This window comes from Nannobrachium achirus, assembly GCF_963921795.1.
Source record: "Nannobrachium achirus genome assembly, chromosome: 8".
NCBI lineage: Eukaryota > Metazoa > Chordata > Actinopteri > Myctophiformes > Myctophidae > Nannobrachium > Nannobrachium achirus.
The window spans coordinates 52,204,769-52,217,523 of NC_137817.1; the positions used below are offsets into that span (position 1 = coordinate 52,204,769).

General features: G+C 41.1%; 1 protein-coding gene across 1 annotated transcript; it reads right to left on the reverse strand.

Annotated features, from left to right (window-relative positions):
- Nucleotides 1-6,324: 6,324 nt before the first annotated feature.
- LOC308289523 (ephexin-1-like) lies at nucleotides 6,325-12,081 on the reverse strand. The gene is made up of 6 exons (XM_080731225.1): nucleotides 11,984-12,081; nucleotides 11,389-11,552; nucleotides 10,485-10,643; nucleotides 9,524-9,603; nucleotides 8,548-8,652; nucleotides 6,325-7,309 (listed from the first exon to the last, which is right to left on the reverse strand). The coding sequence occupies exons 1-6, from the start codon at nucleotides 12,038-12,040 to the stop codon at nucleotides 7,068-7,070; spliced, it is 807 nt and encodes a 268-aa protein (XP_080587351.1). The 5' UTR covers nucleotides 12,041-12,081; the 3' UTR covers nucleotides 6,325-7,067.
- Between the last annotated feature and the right edge of the window lie 674 nt (nucleotides 12,082-12,755).

Sequence of the window (12,755 nt, forward strand, 5' to 3'; positions counted from 1 at the left end):
ACTACTGGATTAGACTAAACTCTTATCTTATCTTCATATCTACTGGGTTAGACTACAGTAAACTCTTATCTTATCTTCATAACTACTGCATTAGACTAAACTCTTATCGTATCTTCATAACTACTGGATTAGACTAAACTCTTATCTTCATAACTACTGGATTAGACTAAACTTTTATCTTCATAACTACTGGATTAGACTAAACTTTTATCTTCATAACTACTGGATTAGACTAAACTCTTATCTTCATAACTACTGGATTAGATTTAACTCTTATCTTCATAACTACTGGGTTAGACTAAACTCTTATCTTCATAACTACTGGGTTTAAACTTTAGACTAAACTCTTATCTTCATAACTACTGGATTACACTAAACTCTTATCTTAATAACTAGTGGATGACACTAAACTCTTATGTCCTGCGCACAGGAGGATGACGAGAACCTCATCTTCAAAAATGCAATCACCACCATTGATGACGTCAGTGACGTCATCACCCGCAAGCACCTGTTGGAGGTGGAGATCTACTGCCAGTACCCCAAGACTGGCAACGTGACCCTGAGTTACACCGTACACAGAAACAACGTCACGGTCCAGGAGAAGGGCTTTGGTACGTTCACTTACCAGTTTGAGTTCTTTCACAGCCGGCGCTTCACCTCCATGATCGACCCCCGCTCCTATCCGCTGGAGTACGACGTAGGGGACAAGATCTACATGCAGATAGAGGCCTCGTCTTCACTCAACAACACTGAACTGTTTGTGGAGTTCTGCAGAGCTGCGCCGTACGACAACCCCAGCTACCGACCAACCTACTCCATCATAGAACATGGGTGAGTGCAGTTACAACACACACACACACACACACACACACACACACACGCACACGCACACGCACACATTGTGAAACGGCCTTGCGTGTGTGTGCACACACACACACGCAAGGCCGTTTCACAATAGGGGGAGTGGGGATCACAACTTGCCTATTTCGGTGTCCTTGGCATTGAAAGGTGTAGAAACCCCTGATTTAGGTTATTGTTATTATAGTAGTCACAATGATATTTGAGCCTCCAGTTGAGGAAGTTACAAGCCAGGAGGAATACCATGTAACAGAATACAGAAATATTGTCAGACAATGAATTCATTAGTGCTTTAAATCATTTCTCTCATATGCTTTTGTGAATTCAAAACTGCATAAAAAGTTATGTTTATTTAATTATACTATTTGCCTTTGTGTGCATATTCACGAAATGCTATACCACGCTCTCTTAGCATCAATAAATAGGTGTTTTGTTCTTGATTCCAACCAGGTGTACCGTGGACCAAACTGTTGAAGTTCTTTCATCACGCCATGAAAAGCATTTCCAGTTCTCAATGGAGGCCTTCAAATTCATAGGATTGCATGATCAGGTAAACAGGGAACTGTTTAGCTCCAGCGATGGTACAATTATTTCCACAAATAAAATCTAACAAGGTTTAAAACTGGTTTTGTTCTCACTGATGTTTCAGGTGTACATCAGCTGTTCTGTTATCCGGTGTGAAGCTGGGAACCCAGACACCAGATGCTCCAAGGGATGCATCAACTCCACTCAGTCTAGACCTAACTATCGACAGAAGAGAGAGGCTGTCATTCAAACTGCAAGGCACTACGTTTCCCAGGGTCCCCTGCGCCTGAGAAGGTCGTCTGAGATCACAGGTGACTCTGAAACCTTTCTCAAGTCTGTGATGAATAGTTGTGTGCTAGTAGGTGACTGAATGGTGTGCAATTTCCAACTTGATTCCAGCTGGAGTACTGTGTGTATAGCATGTCATGGACAGGGGTCCTTGATATGAAAACGTTTGAAGAAGAAGAAAAGTCAAATCGATGTCTCCCTGGGATTCAAACTAGTGAAGACAGCAGATCTACAAGCTCAAACACGTTGCCATGTAACATGTTGTGAGCTTGTAGATCGGCTATTTTCACTACTTCTTAAAAGTATTTTTATATGGGATTATTTATAAAATAAAAATACAAAACATAATATGACAAATTTTGATTTTTGGGGGGACCTTTTTGAAAATCTTTTGAAATAAACAAAATGTAGGAACTAAAGGGGTATTTACTCACAACCAATATTGGTCTGCGACCCACATGGGTCCTGACCCACTGTTGTTCTATTAAGCATGATCTCATAGTGTTGTTGTTGTTGTGGTTTTCCCTCAGCTACCAGCCTGAACCTGAACCTGAACCTGGTCTTCATCGCTGGATGTCTTCTCACAGCTGTAGCCATGATCTGTGTAGTGGCCATCTACAAGGTCCAGAAGACAACACGGGTGAAATATGAGCTGCTGCCATCTACTGAAGGTTAAGGCAGCAATGTGTGTGGTGTCTGACAAGCATAACAACTTCAGCTACACCGCCCCCTTCTGGTGGACCTATAGTGTTGCCTCCGCACTATAGGGCCGCTGGGCAATTAACCCAACATAATATGTTTGGTTAATGTTCAATATATTATGTCGAAACAGATATATTGAACACATTTATAACCACTTATAACCCATTAATCAAGGTGATGGGAAGATTGCAGATGCAAAAGTTTTCTTTTTTTTTTTCTTGTTTTTTTTGTGTGTCCTACCAGTCGTTCCCAAACTGTTTTTATGATGTAGGTGGAACCATGAGATAAAGTGGTACTAAAATTGGCTTGAATGGATTGACTCTACATGGTTGTCATCGTGGTACCATGCTAATCTTCTCTGTATCGTTCCAATTTTAGCCCAAAGACAGCGCCCCGTCGCCAACAAATAGTGGGAGAAATATGTAACAAAAAAAGGCAAATGTGTTCACTTCCGGCAGAAAGCGTGAAAATTTGAACCTAGGGGTATTTTTGTGTGCTGAATTCAAAAATTGACGGTCCCAAGCACTTTTCCCATGGGATCTGGTGGCTCTCATTCACTTACCATACTAGGGAAAAAAGACCCCCCAAAAAATCTTCTTCAAGTAGCATGTGAGGGGTCAAACTAGGTGTTTTTCGGGATTCTGAATCCATTGCAAGCATTTGTTTTGCACGAAAAACATTCCTTTCCGAGAAATGGACACAACAAAACTTTGAAAAGTGATGAATCATCACTAAACCATAGTTTGTGGGGTCCATTTCTTCCCCAAGGAATGTTTTTTGTGCAAAACAAATGCTTGGAATGGATTCAGAATCATGAAAACCCCCTAGATAGACCCCTCACATGCTACTTAAAGAAGATTTTTGGGGGGTCTTTTTTTCCTAACCCTAACCCTATTTATATGGTAAGTGAATGAGAGAAAAGTGAATTTGAGAAAAGTGCTTGGGACCGTCAATTTTTGAATTCAGCGCACAAAAATACCCCTAGGTGCAAATTTTCTTTTTAGGGAAAATCATCTGCAACATAATGTTATACAATGTGTAGTGGGAGTCCCTTCTTCATCTCTATAGGCTAGAGATGATGCAAGGAGAAGAAGGGAAAAAAACAAAAAACAAGAAGACCCCTGATATAGAGGGTCTTACTCAAGAAGTGAACCCTATTTGACTGGCCAATGAACCTGAGTGACATCTCACATAACACATACATTGTATTTGAGCAATGGTCTGTAATAATGTAGAAACCTATACCTACTGTACTGTCTCTTTTTTATACTAACTCTGATGATTTAATTAAAAAAGTGCTGAGCCCTCGTGGCAGGGCTCAGGTGAATGTTCAAATAAATTACCAAAGCTTGCTTCTCTGTTTGTGACACTTTATTGGTACATTTTACGTATGTGTGACTGGGAATTCATGTTATAAGCATAACCATACATGTCAATATGCATGCTGAACATAGAGAAAATGCGTCCATAAGAGACATTGCAACGCATCGTGAGTTTGTAGATTGGCTATTTTTAAATGGCTGGCATATAGGGTTGAAGTGGTTATTGTATGTTTTGTAATAATTATCAAAATCTACAGTAAAGTAGCCTAACTCAAGTTTTAAAATAATTGTAGTGGAGTAAAAGTACAATAGCCTCTAAGATGCAATGGAGATATTGAAAATTGGAAATACTTCAGTAAAGTAAATAATAATAATAATATTCAAAGAGCTTTATCGGCATGAGAAAACATACGTTAAAATTTGTCCTTGCCATGAGTGTGCAGACACAATCATAATAAATCATAATATGTAAAATTCACAAACCATCAGGCTTCCAATTCAAGTAAGAAAGATCATTCTATCTAGACAGAGCATCCTGAATCACTCTTTGACAACATATAGTGCATGGCTTCTTTTACTCGACAGGCTCTTGCTGGTAGCCTGACATGGGAAACCAGCCCTGTCCACTACTGCAGTACATTAAATGCACACTGTGGGGCAGCAGTGTTTTAAAAACAGTTTGGTCTTTGGAATGCAAAAGGATGTATTTTTTTGTCAAGACTGTTATATCATTTCAAGATTTCCTTTTATATACTGGAGAAAGTAAATTGATAATATACTACTACTACTACTACTACTACCATGTTTGATGTTTACCTGGTATTTGTAGCCCACAAAATAATTTCTGACGTTGCTAAGCAAAGGCAAGAAGCGCACCAAATATGTAAATGCACTGCGGCGTGATAGCTCAGCTAACAACACTGTAGTGTATAGAGCTCAAGACCCTGGTGTTAGATAGGAGAGTGTGGAGAGTTCCAGGAGTCCCAAGCTGGTGTTGGCTGGACCACACTTTTGCATCGCATCAAAGACGTTGATACCATTTACTCTGATCGCGCACCTTTTAGTTGCCCTTGGTGGATGAGGGTCAGAGTACTACAGTAATGTAACCTATAATCATAATTATAGGTTTCTCTCTCTCTCTCTCTCTCTCTCTCTCTCTCTCTCTCTCTCTCTCTCTCCAAATCTAAAGTGACAAAAACAAGGAAACAGCTCTGCCCACCCATGGGGGAAAAGTCAGCCTAAAATGTATGCCCAAATTGGAACTACAATGATTGTGGCTACTCCTGACCCACCAAATGTCAGCAAACCCCTGAGAATTCACAAATGCAGTGTAAAACATCACATTTCTCTTACCAAATTGTCCTGCTGTGATCACTTACCTAGGAAAATAATCAAAAGATGATTGAAAAAGCCTATGGAAAATGTGCATTCTGAATAGTGAATGAGCCTCAAGACCTCATTGAAAACATATATAGTGAATTGAGAAATTGTCCACCAAGGTGTCATCATTGATAGGCAAAATGTTATGAATATATTCCAAACTGTGTTTTAGTGAGTGACTGTAGGGCTGTAATTTTAGTATCGTAAAAGGTATTGGGAGAGTAATGATAAAAATGAGTAACATTAAGGTGTAATAATAATGTAATATGAGTAATGTATGGATGAAAAATACAATGGCAACTGATATGCTGTAGGCACACTGTAGCAATAATCAACAATGAAATTGTAGTTTGATTTGGTCTCTATTGATTTATTGACATTTATGCTGTTCAGAGGTCAACATCCCTATGCAATGGGGTTCAAAGAAAACGGAGTGACTGCTAAACGTCTATTGTAGGCCTAATTGTAATAATGCTGTGACACAATTCCATGAACCTTAGTTTACAGACATCCTCAAGGTTCATATTATTGTTATTCAACTAGAATGAAAGTTAAAGGAGAATTCCGAATCCAAACTAGCCGTTTTATTACTTTAATCTGATATTCCATTGGTAGTTTATACTTTTTTTCTTTTTCCTCAAGCCCTAGGTGGCTCCAAACGCGAGCGGTGGGATTTTACTCTAAATCGTTTTTTTTGTATGACTCGAAGATTCCTTTTTCTTGGTTAAACATGTCCTTCATAATGGCGGAGACATCTCCACAGAGTGTCAATAATGTGCTTCTGCAAAAATGCAAACAGTCACTAGATCCAACCCCCTCTGGTCAGAGCTAACTCCCTAGAAATTTACTTTTCTTTTTTCCACCTCTACCACTGGTTAATGGATGGAATAAGATCAGATTAACGTACTCCAGTTCCATACAAAAACAAGTATAAATCATGCACGTTTCTGATTCATTTTTTATTAACAATAAATTATTCCTTACAAAATGAAATGAGACAATTATTCGTAAATTATTAGCTTGTCACTTTGAACATCGAAGGCTTACAATGTACACATTTACACATGTTCATACACACAGGTTCCACTGGCATGCTTTTTCATTGTGCTGTGTCCAAGTTCCAGTATGCTGGTACATTTTGTGAACATGCAACAGGTTTGTGGCATGTTTTTGCGTTGAACTGGTTGTCCCAGGTGTGTGTGTGTGTGTGTGTGTGTGTGTGTGTGTGTGTGTGTGTGTGTGTGTGTGTGTGTGTGTGTGTGTGTGTGTGTTTGCATGCGTGCGTGTATGTGCCGTGTATTAAAGTTGGCGTGGGATCCGGCCCCAAAAGCCATGTTCATCATTCCCATTTCAGTTACACAACCTTGACCGTTGCATTACTTTATTACTTAACAGAGATTTGTGATACATTCACCGTCTAATTTCCATTCAATACCAGCATTATTATAATTTTTTTATCTCTGAGTATGGCTTTACACAAGGAGATTTACAAGTCATTGCTCAAAGGGATTTGATTCTCAAGTAAAGCGCGTCAGTTTTATTTTATTTTGTCAGATACAATACACCCATGCAATTGAGGCGTGGTTACAGTACATTCACATGCTAGTCTCCTCAAGGACCCTTCATGGTTCTCTTCGGTTCCGTCATGCGTAGCTCCTGGCCTGACTGAGCTTCATTCTACTCCTCATGACACAGACCACACTGGCCCCACATACAGTAAGATGATTTCAACGGAAGTTCATTTAAACATTAAGCATGCAGGTTTTGAGGAGCCAAATTCTTCAAGTTCTTTTCCGTTGAGTCGAGTGTATAATTCCGAGATGCCCGAGATTCCAGTCTCTGGCGGACTGGCGCTACTCGGAAGAAAAGCGAAACAGAGTGATGTCACTGCACAATGAGAGCTTGGTAAACCACCGGGGGCTGGAAGTCGTGCAATAATTCACGTTCGCCTTCAAGGAATACGGCTCTTGTTCGTTCTCCGCCAGTGCTTCTTCACACCACGTCCTCCACTTGATCGGCGAAAGTGCCCGAGTAGCTGGAGGTCTTTGGGTTGCGGCTGCCCCCCCTGTAGCCCATCCTGGCCCCGGTGGGAGCGCCCCCGCCCTGCGCCAGGTGGATCCTCTGGACCTCCCTCAGGTTCTGAGCCCGGACCTCCTTGCTCTGAATCATCTCTACCACCCGGCAGGGGAACCAGCCCCGCTCCCCGTCATGGAGCCTCTCGCCCATCATCCAGCCTGGAGAGGGACACGAGAAGAGGAGGAAGATAGTTTCAGCAACATGGAGGTGGAGAAGAACACAATGCGTAATATTTGTTGATGAGGAAATTCCATGGTTTGTATGTTGTTCTCCAGCTTGTAACAGGACGTGCATGATATTTAGATTCTCAGACTCAGACAAAGTGTAGTGTGTGGGCAGGGGGAAATCATGGAATGGTTTTACTAAGATAATGTAAAAAAGGCTTTTACCCTAATTCCAGTCTTAGAATCTGACTTTTTATTTCACAACACATTCCCCCACTTCCATTTGGGATTCATGGGGCGAATGAATGAGTGTGGCAACAGAGTATTTGGTGTGGAACAGAGCCATCTTAGTGACATTGTCCTGCATCATCATGTGTCCCCATCCAAATCATGTTCTCCAATAGCCTCTTCTGTTTTTTCGTAACAGTCTAACATTAACAGTAACATTTATGGTGATGTGACGGTATGGTTTTCCAAATCCTATCTTGGATGGTTTGATTTTCAAAACATCATTGCTTTGCTTTATAGGCCGATGCCCGCTGTGAACGAGGTCTGTCTGCCTGTGTCCCTTTAATGCCAATACTAACATGTCTCTCTCTCTCTGTCAACAACATACTGTTATCATGTTCTACTCTTTTATTTATGTATTATTTAGGGCTGGTACTTTAACTGATTAATTGCGATTAATTAATTACAGAAAATGAACGCGATTAAATTAACGCATTTTAATTGCACTTAGTTTTTGCACTACAGAACCTTCAGTTTCGGGCATACCGATCATAGCGATGCACCAACCAAGAAGAGACAACAAACGCAAAGGGAGAAGTAGCCGATCAGAGCTTGTTGATTAACTCATACAACAAAATGTGTTTTACTTGAAAAAAAAAAAGCTTCTCGGATCAAATATTAATATGCGATTAAATTGCGATTAATTGCGATTAATTAATTACAAAGCCTGTAATTAATTTGATTAATTTTTTTAATCACATCCCAGCCCTAGTATTATTGTGTTATGCATAGATAGAGGCCTCGTATAGAACCTTTGGGCTTCTTGCCTCCTCCTGGCACATTTTCCCTCCTACAGTATATCATCTGTTTACTGTTTCCTAAAGTTTAAAAAAAATGTTGTGCTAAAAAAAATAAAAAAGAATTAAAAGAATAAAGTGGTTTAAGTGGTTTTAAAGTTCTCTGTAATGATGAGATATCCAAGAGTGTACACAGAGTGAGCCCACCGTCATCTGTTTTCTCCAGGATGTTCAGGATGTCAGCCATCTCGATGGAAAGCTCGTCTGGTTCCTGAGACGAGTATGACTGAATGCACTGTACCTGGGGAGAGTCTGAGACATAGCACACAATTAGCATTCAGAGGAGCGAGGCACTTCTATCTGCACTGCAGATGGATGCAATGGATGACTGTGCTCGTTATATTCTTAAATACGGTGCTACTTTTTACTCTACAATTTATGGGTTTAGTTTATAGGGCCCTATTTTCGTCCATGCCTTACCCCTTATCCCTACATTTTTAAATACTTCAAATAGCCGATCTACATCGACACATTGTGTGAGCTTGTAGATCAGCTATTTTAATTTTTTTTTTTTTTTTTTTTTTTCCCTTTTGAAAAAAAAGGCAAAGAAGTTTGGGGATAAGGACGAAAATATAGCTCATAGTTACTTTGCAGAATTTTTACAAAACCCAATATTTTCCCATCAGCTATTCGAAAATAGCTGAACTACAAGCTCACAATGCATCGTGTTGCGTTGTGGATCTGCTTTGGTAGTTGTACATATATTTTGATGCCAATACTCTTGTACTTTTTCTCAAGTAAAAGTTCTAATACAGACCTTTTACTTGTAAGAGAGTATTATTTTTTATTGTGGCATTGCTTCTCAAAGTACGACTTCACCGATTTTCTATTCTTGGAAAATGTTAATGGGTTAGGGTTAGGGTTCTCACGTTAATGAAAAATCTAATGAAAACATTTGAAATTTTTTGAAAATTTGAAAATTTATATATAGTATCTGCCAACAAATAATGTCACAGGTAGGCAGTTTATGAAGTGTCCACAGCCCTTCTATGAGACACAGACGAGCAGAAAAATTTACCATCTTATCATAAGCATTAGTGAGGACCAATATGAAGATGGGAGTACTTCCACCACTGATTATGCAGTGGACTGTGGTGGGTGTGTGGTGACGCGTGTGTCTCACCTGGTTGATGGGCACTGGTCGACATAAAACGCGTGCGCCGGTTGGGAGTGAGAGCACAAATCCACCGCAGCTTTTCACTCCTGTCAAAACCAGACATTTTGGATTGATCAATACGGCACGTATAAAAACTGAAACACGTCAGAGGGGTCAATTCACCCTTTGTCAACTCTTCGCATCCATTGGTTGCTGTGTCTTGGTGGGACAAAAGTCCTTTCTCTCCATCCACTACCATTGAAATTCAGTTGCTTCTTATTGTTATTCTGTGTATTCAATTCTCATTTTAAACTTGGTTTCAGTAAAAAAGAGCCTCTGAGGTGCCATATAGTGACTGGGCATGTTTTTAAATGTTTTTATTTATCCAAAAATTATGTTTTAGCTAATTCAACGTAAAAAAAAAACATAACCAGGGCGGGACAAGGCAGAAAGAGCCTGCTGGTTGGTCAGTCAGGGACCAATCAAAAGGCTGACAAAGGATAAATTGGGTATGGCAATGTACCGGTATGTCAGCTGCCATGCCTTGGCTCCAGAGGAAAAAAATAAATGTACTTCTTAAAATAAATTCACGAATGTCTCTATGACTATCTGCGTTGATTATTCGGTTTAATACAATTACTTTAAACTAATAATGCAAATTAGAACAAAAGGTATTATTTTGTACTTGTACCTAACCCTCCCCTGTTCAGTAGGTCAGCACAGGTGCAATGTATTATTGTTAATTAGCAGCAGCAACACATTTTTTAATTAGCACCTGTTGCTAAGGTATGGCAACATGACTGGTGTCATGCATGGGCGCGAAGTCACGCGTGCAAGACACCATTCATGTTACCGTAGCTTTTGCTGAACTCACACCACTGAATGTAGTACTTTTTTTCCACCACAGGATTTCAGGTAGTTGTCAACCCTATAGTTGTTGCCCAGAGTCCCAGACTGATGTTGGCTGTGTGGACCCAGAGATACTCACATGCTGGTGGTCTTCAGCATGTAGCTGACCTGACGCTCCTCCTGGTTCTCCAGCAGCTTCAGGTTGAAGACGTTGGCCAGCTGCTGTCCCTGGTCCTCCATGTCTTCTGTCCTCAGCATGGCACGCGTGCACCAGTCAAGAACCTGGAACTTCTCCCCGCTGTTAACGGTAGGGCAACAGATAAGGGTCAACTACTGATATATAAATACTGTTCCATGTCTAAAAAGAAATATATATCACTTTCCTTTTTCATATAGGCCTATATAATTATATACAGTAGCAATGGCTTAAACGGTAGGGCAAGTGATATCAATTGGTTAAAACAAATAATGTTTTTGATAAAAGGTTTAGAAGCACTTAAGTAAAAAAATCACACCCAAAGTGAAGTGAGCGGTGGTCGTGCTTGCATAACGTCTTCAGACTAGGATTTAAGTCTAGGATGTACAGGCTATGCTACACACACACGTGAGGAAAAAGGCTACTAAACAGTGTGGCCACCATGGTAACAGCCGCATGCTGAAACAATGCCCAAATTTGGAGATGATGGCCACTGTCTGTCTGCAAGCTGACATCAAGTGCTGATAATAAACAGTGTCAGCTGTGTCGCCACCATGGCTATCTGTCTGCATGCTGACGTCATACTCTGACGTCATACTGACGTCACAGTCTGATACAACGGGTATTGCACGACTGGACATCAATGGTGACTGTTCTGCCCAACGGGCACCGGTCTGGGTTCTTCAACATTACTTCTGAGACTCCTACATTCAATCCCTCATATACTGTGAGTGTGCATACCCCCCGGGTACAGGACTAGTATAATTTCAAAAAGAAAACAGGCTAGATTAACGCCTCCTCTTTGCAAATGAATGGGTGACACATTAAGGTGAACACGATGCCCGACCTGGAGATGCGCTTGGTGATGAGCAGCAGGTTGTTGAACAGGAACAGGTAGACAGGATGGTAGAGCTTGCGGCTGCGCATGGTCCTAGTGCTCTTGGGCCCGTTCATCTGCTGCACATCACCCTTCCTCAGCAGCCAGCGGGAGTGAGAGATGATAGCCACGGACTGCAAGGGTTAACAGATCAAACAGTGTTAAAAGAAAAGGTTTGCTAGGATCATTACAGATACATTCACAGATTAATATGCTATAATATTCAGTATATATACAGTATGTCATCACAGATATTTGGGCAATTGTGTAACAAGGCTTGTGCAAAGTTGTGCCTAGTTTTTTCTACTTAACACTTTTTAAACAGTCTTAGTGAAACCATGTACTGCAGATTGAGCCTATTGTTTAAAGGTTACATCTAGAACATTTAATTCAAATAGTAAGATGACTTCGATCCGCCCAGTATCTTCATCAGAGACCTCAGAGGCTGAGTAACATCCTGCATAAAAACGTGTTATCTGAATTAGAAGTTATACTTTAGTAGTTGTAGTTGCAAGCGAGATCCACTTGGTTCCAAAAGGATTGTGACCGTATGAAATGTGAATACCTTGGACTTAAATTCCAGTGTTTTGTCGATTGTGATGAGCTCCTCCGTGCGACTCATCTTCCTCACCCCCTCATTACACTCGGACACAATCTGTTGTGGACAGAAATTCACACCATTTGGAATGATGAATCATACATAACATACTACTATGTATAAAAAATAAATAATAAACAATCGCACCGGTGCACCGCTCACTTCGCATGGTATCAAACATGACACACCTGCATATCTCCTTGTATGGGCTGTTCTGCCCATGAGATCAGCTGTGCTGATGTCGGTCTCTGTGTACTTTCTACGGACAAAGCCAGATGTAGGAGCGGCTAGCACCGCTCAAAAATACACTGCTCAAAAAAATAAAGGGAACACCCAAAAAACCCAACATAGACCTGCCAGTCCATGTGTTCTCTGGCAAATGTCAATCGGGCTGTGCACGGTGTTGGGCTGTGAGCACAGGCCCCACTTGTGGACGTCGGGCCCTCATACCACCATCATGGAGTCTGTTTCTCACAGTTTGAGCAGAAACATTCACATTAGTGGCCTGCTGAAGGTCGTTTTGTAGGGCTCTGGCAGTGCTCCTCCTGTTCCTCCTTGCACAAAGGACCAGATAGCGGTCCTGCGGCTGGGTTGTTGTCCTCCTACGGCCCCCTTCACGTCTCCTGGTGTACTGGCCTGTCTCCTGGTATCGCCTCCATGCTCTGGACACTTTGCTGGGAGACACAGCAAACCTTCTGGCCACAGTGCGCATTGATGTGCCATCCTGGATGAGCAGCAC